Source organism: Grammomys surdaster, unplaced genomic scaffold (assembly GCF_004785775.1).
Source record: "Grammomys surdaster isolate TR1022 unplaced genomic scaffold, NIH_TR_1.0 127, whole genome shotgun sequence".
NCBI classification, from domain to species: domain Eukaryota; kingdom Metazoa; phylum Chordata; class Mammalia; order Rodentia; family Muridae; genus Grammomys; species Grammomys surdaster.
This window is the reverse complement of record NW_021604585.1, coordinates 4386348-4414080: the sequence shown is the minus strand read 5'-3', so window position 1 is coordinate 4414080 and position 27733 is coordinate 4386348. Positions and strand designations below refer to the sequence as shown.

The window sequence follows — 27733 nt, the reverse complement described above, 5'->3', positions numbered from 1 at the left end:
GGGAGGAGGGAGGGAGGGAGGGAGGGAGGGAGGGAGGAAGGAAGGAGGGAAGAGAGGGAGGAAACCTGATTTCAAGAAGTACAGTTACTTGGAAAAGACAGAATTTAGAATGGAGAAGAAATGACCTTTTATAGGCAAGCAGTTACAACAACAACAACAAAAACCCCAAAAAACAAAAAACAAAAAACAGTAGAAAATGGACCAAAGCAGTAAATAATAAAGTAGCAGTGTTTGTAAAGCTTCCTTTAGCTGTTTGGAAATGAGATTATTGCTACTGTTAGGTCTCTTGCAGAAATTGTTTTTCTTTAAATATTTTTGCAAGGAAATAATAGAGTGCTTAGGAATTAGCATCTGGGGTGCTTGCTGCTGCCTTCCTTTGCTTTTGTCTGCTGGAGTATAAAAGAGGCATAATCTTTCATGAAAGCTGTATGTCACTGGAACAGCCTTTTGAGGTAAAATGAATCATATTTGTGCTATGACCCCTCTTATTTGCTAAAAGAGGAAGCTAAAACAAAACTCTCTGATCAGATGTATCTGTCTTTTCCTTAGCCCTTCCTTGTCAGGAGGGTCTGATGGGAAAACAGGCATCAAATACATCGTATGGATACCATTTGTTTATCTTCATTTCCTTCCTTACATTGCACCTCTGAGGACTGGAAAGGCTGTGAGGCTAGGGCCTCTGGCTTGAGTCTGTTAAGATGGAGTCATTTGCTCAGTGAGACGAATGCATTTTCCTTCCATTTGAAAAGGAAATGATGGCTGGCTTTGCCCAGTGACACTGTGAATATGAACATAGGACCCCTGGGGTTCAGGCTAGTTTCTGAGTGTGCATTTTTATTCTTTATTCGTCCAAGTCTTGGGACTCAGATGCTGTTCACATCACTTAGTGAGTCAGGTTATGTGGACACCTCTCTGACAACCTTCTTCCTTTTATATTTTTTAAATGAGATTTTAAGAGAAACTACTTTAGCCGAGAGGCAATTAGAGTACATTTTTTTTTTTTAACATTTAAGACACCTGAGCAATGCGTCAGGAGGGGAGGATGAGGGGGATGAGGGGGATGCTAACTAACTCACCAATGAAACCTGGCATGTGATGACTAGCCCTTCCTTTCTTGCTCCTTCTTTTTAAAAATTCTATTAGCCTATTTTGAATAATTCCAAGTTGGAAGTAATTTTAAAAATTCACCGGATTCCACGTAAGCTGTACTCAGCCTTCTTTGTCCCTATCCCTCACTTCCCTCCGTCTGTCCCCCTCCCCTTCCCTCCTTCTCTCCCATCTATTTCTTTCCTCTCTCTTTTCTTCTCCACTCCTTTTCCCTTCCCTCTCCTCTCTCTCCATTCACTTCTCCCTCTTCTTGCCTCTTGATCAGTCAGATGTTTTCTAAATTGCCTTCAGCAGCCTCGCTTTCCTTGTTATGAACTCATTTACCGGAGGAAAGGTAGAGAATAGAGGTCATTTTAAAATTAATTCAAATCTCTGGATCCAGAAGCAGGTACAGTCTTGTTCTTGATAGGGCACGATTCTTTAGTGTGTCCAAAGTGCCAAGCAGTTTACGGAGTCAGTTCTGAAGCATAACTAATTAGAAGAAAGATTAAAAACTGCAGTCAACAAATGCCTTTATTTTCACGTTGGGGGATGGATTCAGGATGTGTTTTCTAAATGGGGCATATGAATATAATCACAGTTGATGCCTTTTTCCAACTTGAAGTTCTTTACAGTTCTTACACCTCCTTTTTCTTTGACCTTCCCATTTTGTATGAAACACAAAGAATTCCAAATTAAGTTCATGATGCATTCATATTTTATATTCGTTAATGTCTTTTTACTTTTTACTTCCTACTCTATAATTACTTAACATGAATAGATTTGTTGGTATGGTTGAAATAGCCAGGTTACTTCCAAATGTCTTGACAAGTATATTGTACCTTTCAGAGACTGTTAAAATAGTAGCTTGGTACCAACAATAGGCCTTGCTCCTAAGAGTCAGGGCTTGTTTTCTTCACACTTCTTGCTTGTCTTTCTTGATTCTCAGAATCACAGGGTTGGAATATTAAACTAAGGAAATTGCTGTCTTAAGCCTTTCGACTTTAACTTCAAATTCCCAGGAGAACTATGCCTGTATGTAGGGATTGGATGAGGGGTGGGACACTCCTGGAAGTTTGGAAGGAAGTGTAATGGGGGGGGGTGGAAGGGAAATAAATGTAGAAAAAGGAGGAGGGTGAGCGAGGTCAAGATTTCACTTTTAGTGAATTGGTTCTTTAAGCATCATGTCTTGTAAGCATTTGTGCCTTTCAGAAAAAAATATAAATCATTGTTTTCAAATTCAAAATCTGCACTTTAATTTTATCCTGAAAGGAAAATCAAATCTGAGATGTGAATGAATACTACTTGACTCTCCTGTGACCTGGGAGAACGGGCCGTCTTGCCCTGGCTACTGCCCCTTCACTGTACCCTTGCTATCAGTACGTCAAGCTTCTAAAGCTTACTCTTTTTTTTTTTTTTTTTTTTGCTTTCTCTCCATATGCCCATGTTTTACGTAAACTCTGAAACATGTAGATTTGATCTGTGTATTATGAAGACAAGTATCCTTAGTGTCTACAAATTCCCTTTTTTTTCTTGAAGCTCACCTTTGCTCCATTTTAAATGATGTTGATTTTAACAGTTTAAATGGCAATTATGACATTTTTTTAATCTAGGGCTCCTAGTGTTGCCCCAGAGTTCCTTATGCAGCAAATATCACCATGGCTATGAACGCTTCTGTCTTCTTGGTAGTTTCAAACTCTCTCCCTAGCATTCTTTAAACTAAAGTCTTTTATTGTATCTCATGTGTGTGTGTGTGCATGCATGCATAATTGTACACCTGTGTCTGCATGTGTTTCTGTGTGTACATGTGCATGCATGTATGTGTCTGTGTACCTAGGGACTAAAGAGAGATGACAGGAATATTGCTCTTCATGTATAGTCAGTCCACTTTGGTTTCTGAGACGGTGTTTCTAACCAGCCTTGAACTTGTCAAGTAAATGAGGCTGGCCAGCCTCTCAGCCCATGGCTCTGTCTCAACTTCTCCAACTCTGGAAAGTATGTGCCACAATTCTTTGACTTATTTTAGTTGTGCTCTAGAGACTGCAGCTCAAGCACACTCATGCTTACAAGGAAAACATTTTACTGGCTGGGCTGTCTCCCAGCTTTCTCCTTTGTCTATCTTAATATTATAGTTACTATCAGTTACTATTATTACTGCCCTTACAGTTTTTGTTCAAAGCTCTCACTGCCCCAGTTTGTACCCAGCTTCAAACCCCCATTCTGTATACTCTACCACCAGAGTGACATTGTGTCCATCTCCTTGGGAATTACTCCATGGCTTTCCAGCCTTGAGGATTAACTATGAACAGGCGATGCGGATGCTCAGAGCCCAGTATCTGCCTTCCTTGTTACCTCGACTTGGCTCATCCTTTCTCTACCATGCTCTTTCCTAAATTTCATACACATACAAACTAAAAATAAAGACACGTGAATATATGTAAAAAGGATTATGTTCTAATTTCTCCATAAACATTTCAGCTTTAAATTTTGTCATCTTCTTTTCTTCTTTAAAATATTACTTGATGGCACTTAAAGTTTATAAATAGTCATAGTCCATTTAAAAATGTACATTTGAAAAAAACTAAAGTTGAATACTTTTATGAGTATGCCTTCATAATAAAGTTTATGACTCCACTGTCATTCTTTCTTATAGTGATGGATACTATAAATTAAGTAAGCATCATTCATGTCCAATATTTCCTTGTTATCTTTCTGGTTTGTTGATGAAACTATTGTCAGATGTGAGATATTGAAATCTCCTGAAGATATTATATTATTGTTTCCTTCTTTTTCTCCTGTCAAAGAATATTTGTTTTATATATTTATATGCCCTGCAAGTATATGTATTTACAACAGTGATGCACTCTTCACAATTGGTCCCTTTATCATTAAGCAATGACCTTCTTTGTCTGGTGATCACTGTTTTCTGAAGTCTGTCTTATATCAGTACCCTTGTTCTCTTTTGACTGCTGTCTCATATGTTCTTATACATTTTTTAGCTTGTGTTTGTATGTCTTCAAAGAAAAAAATGTATCAACTCTAGGCAGCATGCATTACATTTTTATAATCAGACTATGTTACATATTATAGTCACCTCTAGCTACAATTAGATATTGATTACATTTAGCCCCTTTGTGTCTTTGACTTGATTGTTGTATTCATTCACATTCAAAGTTCTTATTAATAGGTGGACAATGACTATCTTATTACTTGTTTTCTAGCTGGTTGTGTCTCCTTTATCCCTTCCTTCCTTCCCTCCCTCCCTCCCTCCTTCCTTCCTTCCTTCCTTCCTTCCTCCCTCCCTTCCTTCCTTCTTTCCTCCTTCCTTCCTTCCTTCCTTCCTTCCTTCCTTCCTTCCTTCCTTCCTTCTTACCTTCCTTCCTTCTTCCTTCCTTCTTCCTTCCTTCTTCCTTTCTTCCTTCTATCCTTTCTTTCCTTTTCTTTATTATTATTCTTTTTGCTTTTCTTCTTTTATTTTTTTTGTCTTTATGATTTGGAGAATTTCCGTAGTGCTAAGTTTTGGTTATATGCATGTTCTCTTGAGTATCCACTGTAGTTTTTAGGGATTTTTGCTAAATAAATAGATTTTTAACTCCCTTGGCTCATGAACAAATGCACATATCAAGTATCTGAGATAATAGATAAATATTAAATCAATTCACCAAGGTTATGATTTACCTACATATATACCTTTGCTGGCTTGTTTTATGCCAACTTGGCAAAGGCTAGCATCATTTTGAAATAGAGAACCTCAACTGAGCAATTGTCTCCACAAGATTAGCCTGTAGGCAAGCCTGTGGTGCATTTTATGTATTGTTATCAGCTATGGGAGGGTTCAGCTCACTGTGGTTGATGACATTCTTGAGTTGGTAGTCCTGGGTGCTACAGGAAAGGAAAGTGAGCAATCCATGAAGAGCAAGCCAGTTCTCAGAATTTCTCCATGCACTGTATCCTCCCCTGCCTCTAAATCCTTGCCTTCAGTTCCTGTCTTGACTTCCCTCAGTGACGGACTGTGATGTGGAACTATAAGCTGGAATGAACTGTCATCAAATATGGATGGAAAACTCATCAAATAGAACCATAGGCATGCTTCAAACATACTCAAGAAACTACACAAGTTCAAAGGATCTGTTGGATAAATTAATTAGCATCACCAATGAATAGCTGTGATGCTTTTATGCATTTTTTTAATTTTTATTTTTTATTAGATATTTTATTTACATTTCAGATATTATCCCCTTACCCCATTTCTCCCCCCCCAGGCCAGGAACCCCCCTAGCCTGGGGCCCTCTGGCTGCTTCTATGAGGATGTGCCTCCACCTACTCCCCCCACCCCCACCTCCCCACCTTTGAATTCCCCCACACTTGGCATCCAGCCTTCATGGGACCAAGGATCTCCTCTCCCACCTATGCCCAACAAGGCCATTCTCCCTTACATATACAGCTGGAGCCGTAGGTCCCTCCCTATGTGCTCCCAGGCTGGTAGTTTAGACTCTGGGAGCTCTGGTTGGTTGGTATTATTGCTCTTCTCATAGGGCTGCAAACACTTTCAGCTCCTTCAGTCTTCTCTCTAACTCCTCTATTGGAAACCCCTTGATCAGTTTAATGATTAGCTGTGAGCATCCACCTCTGAATATGTCAGACTCTGGCAGACCTCTAAGGAGATAGCTATTTCAGGCTCCTGTCAGCATGCAATTGCTGACATCCACATCAGTGTCTACCTTTGGTGACTGCACATGGGATAGATATCCAGGTGGAATGGTCTCCAGACAGCCCCTCCTTCAGTTTCTGTCCCACACTTTGTCTCCATATTTGCTCCCTTGAGTATTTTTTTACTCCTTCTAAGAAGGACCGAAGCACCCACACTTGGTCTTCCTTCTTCATGAGCTTCATGTGGTCTGTGAATTGAATCTTGAGTACTTCAAGCTTCTGGGCTAATATCCAATTATCAGTGAGTGAATACCATGTGTGTTCTTTTGTGATTGGATTACCTCACTCAGGATAATATTTTCTAATTCCATCCATTTTTAAACCTACATCATCAACATACTAGGTAATGTGAGTAAGGTAATAAAAAAAAAAAACAATCTGGCAGTTAAACTAGCCCCATAGAGCACCACAATCCCCGAGCTGGTTACAGCTGTATTACTCCTTTAGTCATGCTGCAACACTACCTCTGTTTTGTCTTCACATTTTACAGTTTCTTACTATGTGGATGTTAGGCACTAATTTCTATTTTCCAATCCAGTTTCCTGTGGTTCAGCCGTGAAATACTTCATAAGGCTTGATGCAAAGAACTGAGAAAATATAAATAGACCAAACAACAGCTTTCCTCTTAAGTGTGAGGTTCCTTCCTATCTTAGGGCTTTGAGGGAGGCTAGTTTGCCTAAGAGGCGAAATGTTTACAGCAGGGATGACTTGCACCCAGCAGGAACTGACCTAAAAACTGGCATTGGATGTTCTGTAATCATGAACACGGATGGGAATTTCTTTGCCTGAAAGTGTGTGAAAATCTTTGCTAGGCAGTAAAGGATGTGTCTTTACTGGGTATTCCATGCATATTTCCCTATGTCCATATTGTGTGATATTTATCTCAGAATGTGTGAAGTTTGTAATATGCCATGAAAAAGAACATTAATGTGTTCTATCACACGGGGTAAATAAGTCATTCCCTCACATGAGGACAACTTTCCCACAGGTGTAATAAAAGATTGCCGTGAATTGAATCACACATTAGATGAGTTAAGATGGGACGAGTATAATTTGAAGTGAATGACGAAACTCATGCCCAGTACATGACATACACTCAGGGAAAGTTTACGCCATGAAACAGTTAGCACCATTTTGTGAAAACTTTGATGAGGGAGTAGAATTACCCAGATTTGTTAATTTTATTATATTTTCTCATATTTTTGAAGGAGAAGTAGGCAACAAAATTTGTCATGAGTTAATACTCTTGTTTCTTATTGTGTTCCCTGCATCATAGATATTTTCCTCCATAACTGGAAAATGATAAGTGTTTTTAGAGTAATCATGAAGGGCAATGTTAAAGCTCTCACCGAGCATGCTTGAGGCATGGAGGTGGAGCCTTAAATTTGAAAAGGAAAAAAAAAAGATCAATTTAAAAGCTTCAAGTTAGAAATAGGTTAAGATTTTAATTTTTTCAGTTAGGTAAAATAAAATGACTAATTAATATTTGAATGCCTACATAATTCACAACTATTTGTTTTGGTAAGAGAAAATTGTACGCATTTATTGAATATCCTTAAATTCTTGAGTCTCAACTACCAATCAATAAGATTTTATTGAATAGTTTGAGGACAATATTAGATTTATCCATATTTGCTAATTCTGTTAAAGTTCTCTAATGTTTTTATATTTGTTCACGCTTCAAAATTGTACTGTATATATATGAATTAGTTTTCTATTTTTTTTGCTCTTTTTAATAAAGGTTATGTAGATTCATTATATAAAATATTGTGAAAATAATGACAAAGAAAAACATGATAAACATATTATTTAAAACATTTATTTTTATTACTGAATTGCATTTTTTAGCTGTTCTTTTTATCCCTTATCTAAATTTGTTTTGACTGACAATTTAATACTAGTATAATTGACTACATATCATAACATAATTGAACATCACACTTTGATTCTATCATGAAAACTTTCTTTAAAATGTATATTTTCTGTCAATATTTTTAGTCTTTGTGCCTTAGTTTTATTTTATAGACTTTATTATGGATGTTAGAGGCAGTTCCTGATTGTGCTGATTTAGTAAAATGAATTATCCTTCAAGATCCATGACCATATTATTTCCAGGTAGTTAACTTGGTTTCAAGTGCCGGAGATGATTTTCCTTTTGATGAAGAGGCCATAAGTCCAATTACAGAACTCTTGGTTACTACCAAGATATGTGTGCCACTGCTGGACCCTTTGCATTATTATTGTGGCATGTTGGACATTGTAGTTTATATGCATAAGTACACGGGACTGTTGGTTACTACTTTCCCGTGTATCTTGCTTGGCACTCTCTAGTGCTGTGAAAGTAAGCCCCTGGCCCCACTAACCAAAGTGAAGAAAGAAATAGATGACCCAAAGCAACAATCAGAAATGAACAAGAAAATAACACTATAGACATCCAAGAAATTCAGAATGCTCTAAGGGAATATTTAAAAGTCCATACTCTATAAATTATAATTTGGAAAGTTTAAAAGAAACAAGTGAATATCTAGATTCATTTATGAAATTATTTAACCATTTTTTTTGGATCTTATTTTTTAAATTTTATTTTTTCACTGGGTTATTTTATTTATTTACAATACAAGTGTCATCCCCTTTTCCCATTTCACTTCCCTAGAACCCCCTATCCTATCCCCCCTCCTCATTTTTGCTTTTATACCATTTTAATTACATGCATGCATTAAGGTCAATTCTAGGTTGAGAATCTAGCAATACAATAGATGCAATAGTCAAGGAACAAGTAAGAAAATAAATACAAATAGTCAAATAACAAGCAAGGCATTAAACCAAATTACATGAATACTCCCATGATCACTGTTTCTAAGGGCTTATCAGGATGACCAAAGTATCTGAGCCTAGCCCAAAGTCATTTTTCATGTCTGAAGCCTAGGTCCTTGTTCTAGCCTAAAATTTTAAATCCTGTCTGAAATTACTTCTTTATTTTAGCCTAATATTTAGATTCCTGCCTGAGATTACTTCTTTTTTCTAGCCTAAGATTTAGATTTCTACCTGAAATTACTTCTTTGTTTTAGCCTAATGTCATATTCCTGCCTGAAGCCTACTTCCTTGTCCTTGGTCAATGTCATATTCCTGCTAAGCAGCCCAATTCCTCGTTCTTGGGTCATGTCAGATTTTTGCCAAACAGCCACAAAGGCTCTCTGTCTCTCCCCCTTTTTTATTTCATAAACAAGACTGAGCATGTCTTACATAATTCTGACAAGAATGCCTTCCTTACTCATCATGGAATATGCATTATCGAAAGCATGCATTTCTGTCTTAGGTTGGTAAGGCTCTGTGCAGAAGCTAACCCATCCTTGGCTTGTCAGCTTGTTAATTTAATAACTTTGTCTGGGGGTCTATTTTCAGGTTCAAGTCATGTACATTGGCTGCCAACATGTGATGTTGTTAAAGAAAAGCTTTAATATGATGGGCAGAAATAAAAGTACTCCCAGGACAAAAAATGGCTAGCAAGATCAAGCTATATATGCCATTCTTTTTTTTTTTTTATTGGATGATTTATTTACATTTCCTATGTTGTCCCCTTACCCCATCCCCCACCACCCCCTCGGAACCCCCAATCCCCTCGCCCCTCCTCCTTCTTCTCTGTGGATGTAACCTCTATCTACACCCCCCCACTCCCACCTCCCCACCCTCAAAATTCCCACCCCCTGGGGCATCCAGCCTTCATGAGGTCAAGGTTCTCTTCTTCCACCTATGCCCAGCAGGGCCTTCCACTTTTACATATTCAGCTGAAGCCCTGGATCCCCCCCTAAGTGCTCCCAGGCTGGTGGTTTAGACCCTGGGAGCTGTGGTTGGTTAGTATTGTTGCTCTCCTCATGGTGCCACAAACCCTTTCAGCTCCTTCAGTCTTCACTCTAACTCCTCTATTGAGAACCCCATGATCTAGTATTATAAGATTAACAGTTTGTATGTTATTTGTAAAAACTGATTGAAGTTTTTGTTTATTGATATTTTACATAAATTTTTGTAATTTCTTTTGGTTTTGCATGTATGGTATTTATTTTTAACTGCCAGGCTGTGAATGATTACACTATCCTCTGTGTTACTTGTGATGGTTGTAATTTTTTTTATAAATTCCTAGACCAGGGACTACTTAGTTAAATACATTAGCTAATATCACAGTGCCTGAAAATCAGATAGTCGATTATAGCCAGAAATGATATTATAATTGATAATTTGAGAACGTGTAGCAGAAATGAATCAGAAATTTAAGTAATCCTTTTCCATCTCTTTAAGGAAAAATAAGAGTCTAACAATAGTATAGAATGTTTCTATATTAGAGATTTTTTTAAAAAGCACAAAATCTAGAAGTGTATCAAAAGAGTGTTCTTAAAACTTACATTTTTAGCACCAGAGACTGTGCTATTATCACTGTTATTGATATCTTGTCTTTACAAACAATGCATGTACATTTAAAAGAAAACTATTCACTGACCCTATAGTTCTGAGAGAAACTACCACAGTAGTGCATTTGCTTCTAAGCTTTATGTACAGGTATGGGTGATAAGGTAGGAGTGTATGGTCCATAAAATGTAATTCACTGTGTGTATCATTTGATATTTTGATTTTATAATTTTATGCAATATGAGCATTTCTGTATGTCATTTCATATAATCTAAGTTACTTAATGTCTACCTAGTGTTTCATAATTTATTTATCCCATGAGTTTTATCTTACTACACTTCATTGGACTATCATAAATATTAGTTCTGGGAGCATTTTTTCACAAGTAAATTTAGCACTTCTGATTACACAGAGTAAACACTTTTAATTGGAACTGCTATCTTAAAGAGAATGCCACATAAAGATTTCCTATAGGATGTGGCGTTATTGTAAGTTTCTGTTGTTAGTATCCCCAGGCCATCAGAATACTGTATCCGTTGACCATTTAGCTCCTTGGTTTCCATGTTATTTCCTTGGATGACTGTTTCTATCAGACGACTGAGTCATTAAACAGTGACATCAACTGCAAGGATATTTTAGTGGATTGAAAAACAAATGGATTGTTGAAAATGAATTAAGTGCCTATCATGATTATTTTATGCCAATCATGTGATCTGCATGGTGATCTGAGCACCTTCATAATAACTTGCCTGGCTTCTGCATCTACCGTAGTGTGCCTGACCCATAGGGTTGGGCCTTCTATTACTCTGTTCTAAGAGCTACCCAACTGCCCATTTGGACAAAGAATCTGTGATGTTCACAGTCAACTTTTTTGTTTCTTTCTCTTATTTCTCTGGTTACTTTCCTTTCTAATGGTGTGATTGTCCTTTGGGGCTTTATGGAACACTTCTTCTTTCCCCTCTTCTGATTTTATGATGTAAATAGGAATTTGTTCCTCTGTGTGATTAGAATGTACAGAGAATATATCATGCATGGAACGCCTCTAGGAAAGCTTATCCCATCAGAGTACATTCCTCCTGCCTTTTCCATTTGAAAACATATTGGCAGAAACAGAACAAAGAGAGCAGATGGCTGAACTTTAGAAGCCAGAGGGCTCATAGGGAACCTTCCTAAGCAGAAGGGCCTTTGAGGGTTATTGACAATTGACATTTCCTCAAGCCCTTTGTAAAACTAGGCGCTTCTGATTTGGAATGGTGGATGTTTTCAGGCATCAGCTGCTGCTGCTGCTGCTGAAGCGAGTAGGTCATCCTGCAATTCTAGAATCTTACAGATGCATCTGCATTTGACTCTAGCATGTGACTCTGATTCTGTGGGAGTACAAGTGTGTAGCCCTTTCTGGCTCCCATAGTTCAGTTTCTTGCACTCAGGAATCATGGTTGGGGTGCTCTGGAGCTAGACCTGAGACCTTATCAGGTTTAACTATGTGGAAACCAAAGGGCATGCTTTGAGGACAGAGACATAACATACTTTAGTGTGCTTGGAGAGTAATTCTTAGTTACTGAATACTTCTATTAATATATATTGCATCTATTTTAGATTTATAAAATCTATATAACAACAGCTTCTTGGAGATTACGTTTTGTTGTCTTTTTTTTTTCTAGAAAGTGTGAGCAAAAAAGGAGCTATTTTTGCTCTTTCTAATCAGAATGGGAAAAAGTAATGTTGCTAAAGTTATTGAAAGTATTTATTAAAGTGAGAGTAGTGGCTACTCCAATGGATGCCATTTATTTTCCTAACACTAGGTTAACATGAATACCTAAAATCTGGGGATATCCAAACAATGAAAAGGTGCTGTGCAAATGTTCTGTATATACAGAGGGATTCCTGCTTGAATGATATAGATCAACACTACCTATTAAACAAAAGAACATTTGTGAGTGTGGTAGAAACTATTGTCTTGTCCTGCTTTCCAGGGAAAGGTGATGTGTTTGGAGACATCTTCTGGAAGGAAACCACCCTTGCTCATGCATGTGCCAATGTCCGGGCCCTGACTTACTGTGACCTGCACATCATTAAGCGAGAAGCCTTGCTCAAGGTCCTTGACTTCTATACAGCATTTGCAAACTCATTTTCCAGGAACCTCACTCTCACTTGCAATCTAAGGAAGCGGGTATGTCACATCTTCTTTCTCTTATGAGTATCCAGGGGCCTAGCAGGCTATGTTCTATCAGCCAAGAATGGAAAGTACTTCATTTTGAAGTGCTACATTCCCATCTGTATAAAGTGATGTAATTTTCTTTTCTTTTATTTACACTGTTTACTTTTAAAGGGAGAAGACACCCTGAGTATCTGAGTAAATATTGGATTATTTATCATATAAGATGCAAAATGAAAAACAGACTTGGAGAGAAGCAAAAAGGACTAAAACTCTGCTAAGGCACAATATATTATTAGTCAGGGTCTAGAATGTCTAAGGTCCAAGAATCTAGCAGTTGTTCAGTCCACAAAGTTAGATGTCTCAGATGGTCTTCAATATTTGTCAGAATCTCAAAGAAGTAGGTTCTAATGTCAGTGACAGAATGAATTTGTCAACGAGAGTGTGGTCAACCAGGCAAAGAGCCAGAGAGTCCTTCTTCCATGTCCTTTATATAGGCTGCCACCAAAAGGTGTGGCCCAGATTTAAGGTGGATCTCACCTCAAAAAATCCAGATATTGGGTAGATCATCCCACTTCAAATAATTCAATCAAGAAAAACAAAACAACAACAGCAACAACTAAAACCTTCATAGGTGTATACAGCCCTTTGGATTTCAGTTAAACCAGATGCACTCAAGTTGACAACCAAAGATAGGCACCACAGATGGTTAGTTGCTGGAGTTTGTGACAGTGATCTAAAAAGAGACAGCTGTAACTTTCTTTTGTGGTGTGGATGTCTCTAAAGTTGGGAAGGTTAATCAAGCTGGCTACCTAATTTATATTCCTGTGCTCTTTCAGTCTTTCTTCTCATCTCATAATCAATTTACAAAGCCTCATTTCAACAAGTCTTTCAAAGAACACCACCAGAAGACTGAATGAGGCACATTGAATACCCTGTACACAGATACAGGGTTCCTTTACTCTGGAGATGTTGCAAAATCGATCTTCATTACCATTTGTTTCTTTATTGATGAGTGTGGCATAAAGTTAATTTGCATAAAGAAACCTCCAGTTTCTAATTTATAGGTCATTGGGCATTGGCTACAATTCTTTCATGGCTAAGAATGTAATACACATATGGATAACTGGACTTAATGAACTTCACATAAAATGATTCCCTGTCTATAGTTAAGTATTTTGGAATAACGAACCCTTCTTTCTATAGCCTCTTACATAAAACCTTTCTTGTAGTTAACATGAATGCAAACAAGACAGTCAAGAGAGAAATTAATGTCTACATTATAGCAATGCAGAAACAAACAGAATTAAATCAATGTGCTTCTTACTCAGGGTCCAAGAGAAGGCTAAGCTGCCAGGAATGGGAATGCTATTGAGTTTTCAAACATTTGATCTGTACTAGAGCTAGTTTTAGTTCATATGTTTGTTAACAATTTATCATTAAATATCCAGAACCTGAGAGACAAGCAAACATGTGTAGGCAACAGAGATGAAACACTGACTCACCTGTGCCTGGGAAACTTCAAATGCATATAGTGTGAAATGCTAGCAATCAGACATTAGCCAGTGACGGATAAGGGGGAGGGACCCCAATATGAAACAAGTATGAAATATTCTTGCTTGCTGTTAGGTACCCCGCAGTTCTTGTGTTCATGCTCTGCCTTCTGCTGTAAGGTCTCCATCTACAAACACCACTTGAAGCTCTTATATTCATACCAACCCAAAATGGATCAGATTTGGAATTTTCCCCCATTCTGTAAGGTGTCCTAAGCCATTATCTATTTTCATTACATGTTGCAGAATACATACTGTCACTGTGCTCTCTAAAACAGATTGTTTGCATCAAATCTCACTTTATATTTATGACATTTTTGATACAAGATGTGGAGTTATTTCTTCCTCCAGCCATGTGAAGAAATCAGGCCAGGAGATTAATATTAAATAACCAACTGTCCTAGTTAGGGTTACTATTGCTGTGAGGAAACACTATGAGCAAAAGCAAGCTGAGGAGAAAAGGATTTATTTGTCTTGCACTTCCACACTGTAGTCCAAAAATGAAGGAAGTCAGGACAAAGACCCCAAGCAGGGCAGGTAACTGGAGACAGGAGCTGATGCAGAAGTCATGGGGGTATGCTACTTATTGGCTTGCTCCTCATGACTTACTCATCTTGCTTTCTTATAGAACCCGGGATCACCAAAACCCAGGAATGGCCCCACCCACAGTAGACTAGACCCTTCCCAATAAATTATTAATTAAAAAGTACCCTATAGCTGAGGATTATAAAGGCATTATATTTCAGTTGGGGCTCCCTTATTTCAAATGACAGCTTGTGTCAAGTTGACATAAAACTGGCTAGCACACCAACTGATATGGTTGCAAGCCAAAGTCTCAAGAAGGAATAATTCAAAGAGATCACACATAGAATATACATTTCTTCAAAAATAATTTATTCATAAATCTCTGCTTCCTCTTGTTTTCTCTTGTACACTCTTGTGCGTGTGTTTGTACAATACAGGTACATCACACATAAACCGACACACACTCACTCAAACAGACACACACTCACACACACACACACACACACACACACACACACACCCCACATTTTGCTTGTTATTAGAGCTGACCGCCTATATAGTTTTGGCTCTCCTAGTTTTTTAAAAAAATAAGCTAGTAGACTGAGAACTCTTTGTTTTATTTTTTAAATCAGCATCTAGGGACTCTAAGCTTGTGTCTAAGGGTTCTAGTGTGCTCTAAGTTACAACAAGTGGTTTTTCCCTTCCCAAATCCATTATACCTGTATCATTTTTAATTTGTTTTCATAATCCCATTCCTCTGTTCTTAACGGATTGTTTAGTCACTTGGCAAACTGTGAGAACAAAATGTGTTGCCAGTTGCTGCCGCTTCATTCTCAGCCAAAGGAAATGTGACAGAGAACTATGAAAGGGTATCTGAGTATCTCCCAATGGTTAGTAATACTAACTACTATTTAAACAGCCAATTTTATATGTGTGAGCCTAATTTATTTTATATATGATAATATTATTAATGTCAGTGTCTCACAAACAAGGCAGAATGGTCTCCATTTTAACTATAAGAAAAAGGTTCTGAGAGGGATATTTATACCTGCCAAATTATTTTTTGTGTGTCAAGGTCTCGATATTAAATATTCTTTGATTTTACAAATTCTCACAGTAGCTGCCAAGCTTTTCCATAAACGTCTTTCCCAGACACGTGTCCCACAATTTGTAGGATGTCTCATCTGTGAATTTACCTTATTCCCCATTGATTTGCTAAGTAAATGAGTGGAGTTTTTCTTGCTGTTACTGTAAGGATGGTAGTGATAAACAGTTGTCACTTGATTATGTACCAAGACCATATTCTTGGTGAGGTATGGATCTCATAGTGACCATGGCCACTGAGTAAGAATATAATTCTACTAAGTGGGGGATCAGAGTTTGAACCCAAGTTCTCAGCCATAGTAAAGTGCAGCTTTGGCCAGTGTTTACATTTGTACACTGGCTCAGTGGAGATGTTGCAGAGTGTGTGGTTTGCCGAGGCTATACTAGAAAGGAGCTGAGTGATGCTCTGGCTGCTTCCTCTCATTTCCTACTATACACACAAGGTCCCCCTTAACAGAATATTAAGCCTTAGTCTCTTCTATTTAAAAATTTCCTCTGAAAAACATTCTGGTAGTTTTATTCAACAATTAGATCTTGGATTAGCAAACTTTTTGAATCAAGGGTTAGTAAAAACTTTAGGGTTGCTGACCTCAGCTATTCAACTTTACCACTGTAATTCAAGAGCGACTCCCTACACTAGTCAACCATAACAGAATATAACCAGGAACTTCAGGATGTTTTGTATGATAATCTTATTAAATACCAGGAACACAAATAGGGTAAAAAATAATTGTCGTTTTACCCATGAGAAGGTAGAGGTTCTGAGATTGGGATATAGAATTCCAAAGACTGATTGGATTAAATAAGAATTTTTCAGTCCGGCAGTTAGGAAGTCTGGATTGAGTGTCTGGTCCATTGGGCTCCCTGGTGAGAACCTCTTTGGACTTCGCAGATAGTTACCTTCTCATGGTGTCTTCATGGTGGACAAGGGAGTGAGGAAGTGGCTTTCTTCCTATAATGGACCACTGGTGTAAGTGGGCTAATAAACAAACACTGCCTTGTTTCTATAAAGCATTACCAGACAAGTGACTACCCATGGCTTTATGTGTCAGCTCCTAGATGCAGAAGACTTGAATTTATAATGAAACAGTAGTTGTGCAAATATAAATCTTTCTACCTTTAACAGAAACCACATCTCTCTTATTTGCCACCGACCCAGAGGGCCATGATAAAACAGGAACTATCATACAAACAAGAGACACTATGGAGCCAGACAGAGAGCGCTCAGGCAAAGGGATAGACTGACAGTTACTGTTAAGACTGACAAGGTCACACTGATGGAAGTCACACTGATGGGCAAAGCTCCTGCTTCTCACTCAGTTCGAAACTGCTTGACTGCACACACGCACACACACACACACACATGCACGTATGTACATATATTAATAATTTTTATTATTACTGAAGTAATTTGATTTTACACATGACCTATATACATATATATGAACCTATGCATACATATATGCACAGGCATGTGTATATATGTATATAAGTATATGTATATATGTATATAGATTGTGTGGATAAAATCAAATTACTTTAGCAGACAATAAAAATAGTAAAAAAAATTTATTCAACCTTCTAAAATTTCTGCATAAACATATAAAACAATCAAAAAAAGCAAAGCATGTTTATTACTTTTGACCTAACAGGCTGTGACATAAATGAAATAAATTAATGAACCTTGGCGTTATGGTATTAGAAACCTGAGATTTTTTTACTGGTAACCTGTAGATTTTGATAACAAAAGTCCTCAATTTTATTTGTTTGGGGATAAGTTCCATCTTGCAGAGTGAGCCTTAAATCCAAGCAGATATTGGTTGACTATTCCCACAATATTTGCTCCTAAAGCATAGATATTACACAGATATTTTCAGAATTTGTCATGTATGTTTAATATATACCAAAGTACTGTTTTGGGACTATTTTATTTTATGCACCTAGAGCAACTGTCCCGAGAAGGGTCCACAGGTTTCAGCAGACAACAAGAGGTTCAGCCTCTTGTGTAGAACTCAGAATCTAAATGGAGTTGCACAAAAGACCTTGGTTGTGTTTTCTATGATGAGAACACACCTTTGTGGTTTATTGTGTTTAGACATGGATAGAAAAGGTATCAGAGAGCAGCAGGGTTGAAATGTTTGCTGAGTTTATTTATGTATCTATCTGTTTAACCTATTCGAGATGCTATTTTTGGAGATGGTGGGAGAATGAGTATGTATTGAATTCAGAACCACCTGCAGGTCTGAGTCAAAGGAGATAATTGCTCTGCTCCGTGTGGGCGATAGATTCCAAAAGATTCCCACCGGACTCTTAAGTTAATTGTATTTCTGATCGCCCTATCCAACGGTTATTCAATAGTGTTAATCATTTACGTAGAGGCAGATAGAACTCAGTAGAAAATACGGTTGTTCTTTGACAGAGTTACTTAAACAGTTAAACTGGGGGCTTAGACTTCAGAAGATGCCTATGATCTGATTAGTGGTTCCTTTCTGTGCCTAAATTGTTTATTCAAATAAAGTGATTTGTGTAAAGAGGTAATTATTTTATTTTGTGGAATTGTGGTCTAGGCCAGTCAGAAGATGCCTACATGAGCTTCCCAGACACTGAATCCCTGGTGAATTTCATGGCTGACAACATCTCACATCCACTTTCACAGCTCTTGCTGGAAGAGTTAGAGAGAGGATGCTGGGTGCTCTTGCAGAGCTTGTCCAAACTCTCCCACACACTGCTTGCTTTGCTAGGCTTGTTTTATATGCTTAGGCTTCAGTAGTTCATGATATCGATTGTAACTCTGTGCTATCTTGTGACTTCTAGTCAGTCTTCCAAACTAAGGATCATCTTGAGGACCAACAATGCACCATTTATAATGGTTAATATGAAGTCTGTATTCTCAGAGTCCCTCAGATCTGTGGATACATTGGTAATTTTATTGGAACCCTTTTCTATAAAAAAAATGATGAAGCCCACAGACATTCAATTTTATGAGTATAAGAAAATGAGCCATTTAAAAATTTGTAGGTATATTTGTACATGAGGCTGTCAAGAGAATTTCATTTCCTTGGAGCTTAAAATAAATGTTACACTAGCACTTACGGCTACATTAAGCATGGCTGAGATTGTGAATTATTTCTGAATATTTTCTTCACTTTCAAGATAGCAGGAACATATTTCCCTCCAGAGTAGCTACTTAAATAAGAAGAGTGAGAGATTTTATTTGCTATTTTCTGTGCATAGTCTGACAAGATGCTCTGTTCAAGTGTGGCACAGAATGCATTGGTTGGCTCCATCAGTATCCAATATAGTTCCTCCTAATGACTACGGGGTCTCTGAGGGAGAGGCCCAGTGTCTGCTGCTCAGAGTCCCACAGAATAGAGACCATCACAGATTCAGGGAAGTGCTACAACAGAATACACACAGGTTTAAAAGAACACCAGGGAGATGAGTCTAGTTTGTCTCAGGAGAGGAATCAGGGGGAGTCTAGAAGGGTGATGGCTACATTGGGTTAAGGATTTCATGAAAAATGATTATCGAGAATAAGCAAAGATTTTTGTAAGTTACCTATTTTAATTTATTTCATTAAATTATAATATTGGAAGATTATAAAATTGAATGCTTGACTGCTTTCAGCTTTAAATAAGAAGAAAAACAGATAGCATGAGATCACATGTGATTCAGAAATTGATTTCAGTGTGTCGCACACTGTGCTTCTGAACAAATGAACAGAAAACTCCAAACAAGCAAGCAAGCAAGCAAACACAGAGAACATGTTATCTGCTGTGAGCATCTGCAAGTAGAATCCCAACCTGTGCATGATCCAGCACTGATGGTGGATGTTGGCATCTGTCACCCATATTACAAATAACTTTATATTAGCAAAAGTGTGTGCCTTTCACATTAACACCATTTAAAAGTGCTATGGCATATGAAAGATATCTTATCACCAGCAATGTTGTACCAGTTCTTCTTTATGTTATTGTGTCAGTGCTGTAGAACCGGTTCTGGTCACTCCATTGTTTAGAATAAATGTGTAGAATGAGAAGTTCCTATTGGACATGAGACATTATTTATTAACCTTTACACTAAAAGTTATGAAAATACAGACAAATGTATCACCAAAGATGGGAATCACAAGTACTAAAAACAATGATGAGAAGCAGGGAGATCTATGTTTCTGTAGGACTGAATAGCCCTGAAATTTGCTCAGCTGGTGGCAGTAAAGCATATGGAGTTGTGAAGGGAATTTTTTGTTGTTGCTGTTGGAGCTGACACCCAAGATTATTATCCAACCAATTCCAAAAACCTCAAAGGAAAATACTGTGAACTAAATTATGATAAGAAAGAAACTAACTCACATCAACTAATGTTAATGGATGCCAAAAACATATTCCAGATGGAGGCTTCCCGTTTTACTTCCTTGTGGGGATTATATTTACTGATACAAACTCCTTTCTGGCTTTAGATCAATGGTTATCAACCTCTCTAATGCTGTGACTCTTTAATATAGTTCCTCATGTTGTGGTGACACCCAACCATAAAATTACTTTACTGCTACTACCTAACCATAATTTTCCTACTGTTACAAATGGCAATATAAATATCTGATATGTAGGGTAGCTGATTAACAACCCCAAATGGGTCGAGGACTACAGGTTGAGAACCGCTGCACTAGATCAAGAGCAATGGCCATACGTTTTAGTCAAAATTCTAAACTAAGTGGTACTAGAGAAAATCTATCTAATCTTTCTACAGTCATTACAAAGTGGGGAGTCTACTGGATACCAATAAAAAATGGCGCCAACTGACAGCTGTCTTTCAGTTGTATTGTCAAAGCAGCACCTTCCTGGCATGCCTGAGAGTAATTGTGAGTCCAGGCTTCTCTGTACTCTATGCACTCTATAGCATTCCACTCAGGGCTAATTTAGCATCTGGTGTCAATGTTAATTTAATGCTCATGTTCATATATGTGTCACATATGCTCCAATATTTGGCTGCTACAACATAAAACTAATCAGTGGCTTAAACTATGGAAACTAATTTGTTCAAACTTACAGAGGCTAGCATTACAGAACTAAAGACAAGGACTATTCCTGTAGGGAATATCTTCTCATTACAGGCTCACATGGCCTTTGAGCCACTGTTCTGCATGGAGGGAGTGAGCAAGGAGATGTTCTGGTTTCCCTTTTTATAAACTTGCTGATTACCCTTGACATTATTATGGCTCATGTCACTTTACTTCAGAGAAGCCTTTTCTAAATAAAGCTTGAGCCATACTAGAAGTTATGGTTTTAATGTATGCATTTCAGAAGGGTGTCAATAATTGATCCACACTCACCAAGGTGTATTTATTTTTAAGTTCAAGATGGAAAAAGAATTGAACCTACGACTTACGCCGAGTGGAACCAAATCACTCCAGTTTTGGATGATTTCCACAACTTTTGAGTTGTTGCCCGATCACGAAGTGGTTGATGAAGACTCATTGACAAAGGTCTTCAGAGGAATACAACTAACAGAATAGATGCTTAATTGTAAAAGGTGGAGGTGTTAAATTGGCTTACATGAGTGGAGAATGGCCATCTGCATGCTAGAGAAACAGAGAACCTGGTATCTGCTCAGTCCAAAAAAACTGGAAATGCCAGAACAAGGGAGGCCAATGACACAGTCCCAATTTGAGAATGATGGCCTAAAAGCACCCTGCAGTGTAGCTGACATATTGAAGTGTTCACAGGCTGTGGAGATGGGGTTTTAAGTCTCAGGAAGGGACAAGCAACACCAGATGCACTTGCTTAGTGGGATGAAGCTTGTACACAATGGATAGGTCTTCATTTTTCACTTTTCTTCTCTCCAGTCCCCAGACTATTAGACATGGCAGAGCACATTCAAGGAAGGCTTTTTAAACTTCAGCCACTGTCCCACATGACAGTCGTCATTGGGAAATGCTATCACAGGCATGCTGAACTCTACTAAATGCTTAGGCATGCATCCCTTAATCCAAGCAGGTGCTAGCCAAGATTAACTTACATACTGGGTGCCTGGCAGGGCATGCTTGTGATTCTAGCAATGAAGAGACCATTAAAGAAGAATTGTGGAGAGATGGCTCAGAGGTTAACTGCCCCACTTAGGATCTTTCTGCTTTCCTCTTTTTCTTAGGTAGCTTTCATAACTTAGTAATAAACGCTATAATTAATCACTTTTTAAAAAGAAAGGAGAGTCCTGAGTTCAGGGCTAGTCTGTGCTACACAACAACACCCTGTTTCCACCAGGAAGAAAAAAAAAAGAAAGAACAGGAGGAGGAGAAGGAGAGATGAAGAAGAAAGTTAACCACAACAGAAGGATCCCCATTAAAAGATAGAGAAATGTCCCCAAAGAATCATCTGGTAAAACTTTGTAAAGCAGTGGGAGAGATGAAAAGATCCTTATGGAATCCCCATTGCCCATAAAGCCAGAGGTTTACCACACAGGGTACTGCTGTTCTTGAATCTAGCTTACTGGAAGTTAGCTGGCAGGTTCATGGAGGAAGCAAAGCACCCACCAACCCTGCATTTTGTTTTACCCAAAGGAGAAAACAGTGATTTCGCTGTGTGCTAGCACTGGTGTAAGCTTGGAACTCAGTAGCTGCTTTTCTTCCCAAGATGCGTGCTTGTCATGGTGATTCTTTGCTTCTGTGAGTTGTATTTTAGTGGTCTTGTGAGTGAAAACATGCTAGAATTGGTTACCATACCTCCCTAAACCACTTGCTTTGTATACGTAGCTTGTGTCTACGTGGACTGCAGAAGTGCATGTCAGTCAGCATCTTTGGGGAAATGGCATAAGGTGTAACAATGGGAATTCCAGCTGCTGTTCTTTCTTTCCCCTCTCCAAGCTCACTCCATGACAGGTTCTCTACTCCACAGACCGGCTGATTTTTTAGCTGATGGGAAAAGATCACTAAAACACTGGAGCAAAAGATAATGTATCTCCCATAAAAGTCTAGACTATGTATTAAATGGCACCTATGTCTATTTGTCTCATAGAGCTGATTGTGACGATTTGTTTTCCCATCTATATTGTGATCTTCCAGCCAAACAATGAACTCCTATTTCCTATTGCCAAAAGACCAGAATAGCATCTTCTGTATCGTGGAATACATAAGTAAATGCATGAAATATGAGCCTGGCATTCTCCTGAGCACAGTCTTTACTTCAACGACGAGAATAATGACTGGCCTCTAAAAGCACGCATGCGCACAACACCCTTGACAACTCTGGCAAAGAGCCGTATAGAATAGAATGATGAAAATGACCATTACTAATTGGTGTTAAATCACAATTAGAGTTAACTTCCAGCTGCTCCTTCTAATTGACTGTGCCTGCAGATTCTGCACAATCCTGCTGGCCTGGTGCTTTGGGGGAGGGTGCAAGCAGCTTCTGCATTAGTGAATTAGGATCTCTGGTACCCAGCTGGGATTGTGAAGCAGTGCCTGCCTCCGGGGATTTGGCATGGAAGGCTCTTGGAAGAGAGAGCAGTTTTCTCCCAGTTGCCTCTCAGTAACTTAGGCAGCACACAAACCTGAGCAGAGTATACTTATAGCTGTCTTTACCTCAGTTGGTCATCAGGATTGCACATTCACTCTGAGCTCTGCTTCTCGGTCATGATCCATAAAAACAGTCACCTTTGGAATGATGAAACTTAATGCCTTCCAGTTTACACTGAGGCATTACCCCATTTTTACTCCAAATCAGTCTTGTAAGATGTGAGCCGGGAGAGAAAGACGTGCTGGTGCCTAGATTTTCTACCTTCAAGTTGGCTCTCATTTCAGCAGGAGGGGTTACAGAGGCATCTTCAGCAATTCTAGAAGTCTGTCATGTGCATTTAGATGAAGCAGAGACCTAATTATGGAGTCTTTTGAGTTCTTAAGCTGTTTCTATTTAGGGCTCTCTATTGGTCTGCTTGCAGACAGAATGAAGACTTTTCCACATTTAGTTGCCAGGACAAAGGTTGACAGATCTTCACCCTTCAGTATGCCTCCAGAGCAGTTATTTAAGGATTGAGTTTCTCTAATTCCAGAGGAAGAGATGGATTCAATAATTTACCATACTTTTCATTTCTAAAGTTCCTTCCATTCATTAATCCCTTCCCCAATTAACACCAGTGAGTGGATCTCTGGTACAATGATGGCTTATCAGACCATCTTTATTTAAAAGGAAGTAGTTCTTATGAATGAAAATACGAGGTTTATCTGAATGCTAAGGCTGCAATGTGTTTAGTATTCTTCTTCCTTGGCACCTTTAAGGATTCATTTGCTTTGGAATACATACATGTTCCCCATTGGAGCAGCTGTTTATTTTTCCATGTCATTTCTGGAACAATAATAAAAAGGCCAATGAGTATTCTCTGTGAGTACATATTACAGTATAAGTAAACACACGATCTTAAGGCCAGTGAATATTCTGTGTGAGTACATCCTACAGTATAAGTACACATACAATCTCGAGTCTGAATCTTTCTGTAGGGGTTCACATTTTAATAGATTTTAAGGCATAGTTCATCTGTGGGTTCTTTGCTCTTTTCCTCTTTACCTCCAGACAGTATACATATTCTACCACATGGTTTGTCATTTTAGGGACTTATTTCCTTTGCTTTGTAAACAGACTCAACAGACCCATTTGGTTCTCTCCTCAGAGGCATCTGAGTAAAGGTAGTTCAAAAAACATGAACTTGAAAGGCTTCCATGCTGCCTCTGAGTGCAGCCATAAAGGCTTCTCAGGGCATGTATCTTTAGAAGCATCATTTAGAGGAAAGTTTTCAAATGTTTGTAGTAAATCCAATCAGATTGTCACCCATGATGAGTAATATAAGTACTATATTTATTATATTTATAATATAATAGTATATTGCATATGCATGTTTATAGACTACTAAGGTGTTTAAAACATACATTTTACAAGTGAGGAAACAGAAAACTGTATTGTGGTTAGAATGAACTTCTAATAGTTGACTACTCTGGGCAGAAATAGCATCTAGGTTCAGAGCATGCCCTTTTCCTCCCATCCGGGAGGTGTATTTTGGAGATTTCGGCGGTCCACCATAACAACCTTTCCCCAAAGGTATCAAATCAAGCAGTTCCGATAAATAGCCGGAGACATTTAGATGACCCAAGAAAGTCACAGTAGTTTCTTGTGGAGAAAGTCATTCATTTTCTGTGTCTTCACTCTACACCCTGTTACAGTCGATTTGCTGGGTGCTTTTTAAAGTTGATGTTTGCTTTCACTTGGGTTTCTTCTGTGCCTGCAGTTTCACCCTCAGGAGAGTGATGCTATCTGCAAGAGTTCAGCAGAGGCATGGCCCCTTAGGAAATACTCAGTTTGAAGTGGGAACTTCAGAGGAAAAAAAAATCATCTGGTAATTAGACACGTAGGAGCCAGTTTCCCCTAAGTGCAGCACACACTGGCAATGTAAAGCATTAGACCCTAACCACAACTTGCTTCCTTTTCAACAGTGTCTTTGTGGTTACTGTAGTAGTGATTGCATATGGAATCACCACTCAGGTATATTGAACAGTTAATAAGTATTATGGATCCTTTGAAAGGCAGTTAGTTCCCTATGACCCGAAGCTGTAAACCCCATCTAGAGCAAAAGAATACCATCATTGGTGCTTGAAGTTCAGACACCAGACTGCTTTGAGAAGTCCATTCAGTTGTGTGGAGTGTGCTTCTATTCAGCAGAGGGTCTGTGGCAGGAAGAACTGAAGGGGATCCAGCCTGGTGCACTAAGGACTCTATCAGTGGAGACTGACTAATAGCTTGTTTGTAACAACACTCTGGCACATTTCTTAAGAGGAATAGTTTGTTTGTTTATTTATTTGCCTGTTTAGTCTTTCTTTTTTGCCTTTAAAATTTGAACCAATTCTATGGAAGTTAGAGGCAGTAATGAAACATAAGAAAATCTGTTAGAGGAAAAAACCAAGAAGATAAGCATCATTTATATTGCTTTATCCTGGCTCTAGCTCCCTCTCCTCCCCAGGACTGAGCTGTGGCCTCACTTCTGTTTCCTCTCATGTCCAGTTGGACATGTCCTTTTCTTTTTCCAAGCTCCCACATGAGCAGCCACTACCTGTGCTCAGTGTCTTCTGTGCATTGTTTCTAAGGATCAAGTGAGGTACTGAAGAGATGCTCTGTCTCCAGAAACTCACTGCAGAGTTCTCACACTGGCATCCCTCTTACCCTCTGCATCTTACTCTTCTCTGCACCCCAGTGACATCATTATTAAAATGAATAACAATGTTACTGGGTTCATTCATCTGATGCAGTATAGGCCACTTCTCTCTCTGGTAGCTGCATTTAATACCCATAAGAGAATAAGCATTGAGAGGAAGGTACCAGAAAGAAAAGAGAATGGATTCTAATGCCCCCTCCCTTGGTTTTCTTTTCCTCCTCCTCTTCTCTCCTGCTCTTTTGCTATTCCTGTTACCTTTTCTTGTCTTCAGTTTTTCTTCTTCATGGTGCTATTGTGGACAAAACCTACGACCTTTGTTTTTATTATTTCTGAAAAATACTAAGAGGGTTGTGAATGTATCTTTAATAAGACTATGTTATTACATTTTGGGAAAAGAGAAAATAATTTGAAAATTAGAAACAAAAAAAAATGTATACTTGACCTGAGAGTGAATGCTATGAGCAAATAGACATTAATTGGCTAAAACTTCTAAAATAGTAAAAGAGCGTCACTGTATTCGAGATTCTTTAGGAAGCATCTGAATACTTTCTCTCCCTGGTATTGGACTTGTTATTTGGGGAGAATCTTTAGTTGTTTGTTTGCAAGGGAAAATGGAAGATTCTCAGCAGATGGCTCCTTCCCATTTAAACTTCTGTGAACATGAGCAGTGGACCAGGGCTTCCTTTCAAATTTAGAAATAAAGCAATCTTGATTACACACACAGTAAAAGAATAAAAGGAGTAACCTTTTCTTTTCTCACAAGGTTTTTGTATGCAGTGATGAGATGCACCGAAAATCAGAGATGTCGAAGTTTTGAGTTTTCAAAAAGAATGTTTCCTTCTGTTAATCTAGGCAGCATCAACTGCCATGTGCAAAGCCCCACATGCAGCAGTGCTTCTGCCAGTACTAACTTCTTAATCCAGTTGGGGAACACAGATGAAATGACTTATGGTCAGGCAAAGTTTCGATCCTGGCATGTTTGACTCATGAAGTGCAATGCTCCAGTGTCGGCTAGTAGACAGAGTTCCTTGCTTTGTTTTGCTGCTGGTATTGACATCAGCATCAGCTAATTTTAGCATGACCAAAAGGTTAGGTCACCCTCAAGATGTAGGTTCTAAATTCATCCTCCAATTGGTTATGTGACATTATTTGCTGAAATACTGTCTTCATCTCCATGCCTCTACAGGTATAGAAACCAGGGCTACGTGAATATGCGTCTCTTAGTGGGAGACAGTAGTAAAACCCACTGGGAAAATGCTTTGCCAATATATGCTTAATATTCCTGGTATATTTTATAAAATAAATGTTAATCTTGCCTTTTACTTCCAGTCTCACATAAAATTTTAATTTTATTTTTATTTCTATTTTATTTTATTTCTATTCTAAGTCTTGCAGTGTTCAACCTTGAAGCCACATACTCAGCCCCCAGTCTACACTTTTAGAAGTAAAATAGCAACCACTTACTTTCATAAAATTTAAATTTTACTTATTCTTAATTATGTAGTGTATTTGAAACACCTACATTTTAAAAATACTATTTGTTTCTGTTTATCTTTTTATAAAAGAACATAAAACAGATGCTACTGGTGTCATAAAAAAGAGAAATCTTGCTTTAACAAGTTCTTTCTACTGCTAAAATTTGCTGATGGGAAGGTAAACTAATATCTTCATAAAAAATATTCCCTGCAAGGTAAAGTTACTCCTTCTATGCATGTTTGACATTTCAGAGTAAAGGTAAAATTCATTTTTAATGAAAAAGATTCCATGGGGCTATTAATTAAAAAAAAACACAGGGAGAGAAAACTGTCATTTTAAAAGAGCATCTCAAGAATTAGAGAATGTCACCAGTGAGAGATTTAGCTCAGAGCCATCCTCCCCAGGATCATGCCTGCCTCTTAGTGGGAATGCCTCCACCTTGCCCTTGCCCAGCCCTGAGTCACAGTGGAGACTTAGGATGCCATTGCTCCCAAGCCTTGTTCAATTTAGAGAGTTCTTCAAGATTGTTGCT

At 38.3% G+C, this 27733-nt stretch overlaps 1 protein-coding gene across 2 annotated transcripts in view; it reads left to right on the top strand.

The window, feature by feature from the left end:
• Window positions 1–27733, top strand: part of Kcnh5 (potassium voltage-gated channel subfamily H member 5) — a 272960-nt gene that overhangs the window by 209067 nt on the left and 36160 nt on the right. Inside the window, exon 10 of one of the 2 annotated variants that reach the window (XM_028789568.1) lies at window positions 12171–12367. The exons of the other annotated variant lie outside the window; for it this stretch is intronic. Coding sequence (XP_028645401.1) covers window positions 12171–12367 — 197 coding nt within the window. The remainder of the gene's footprint in view (window positions 1–12170; window positions 12368–27733) is intronic. 2 annotated transcript variants of the gene reach the window in all.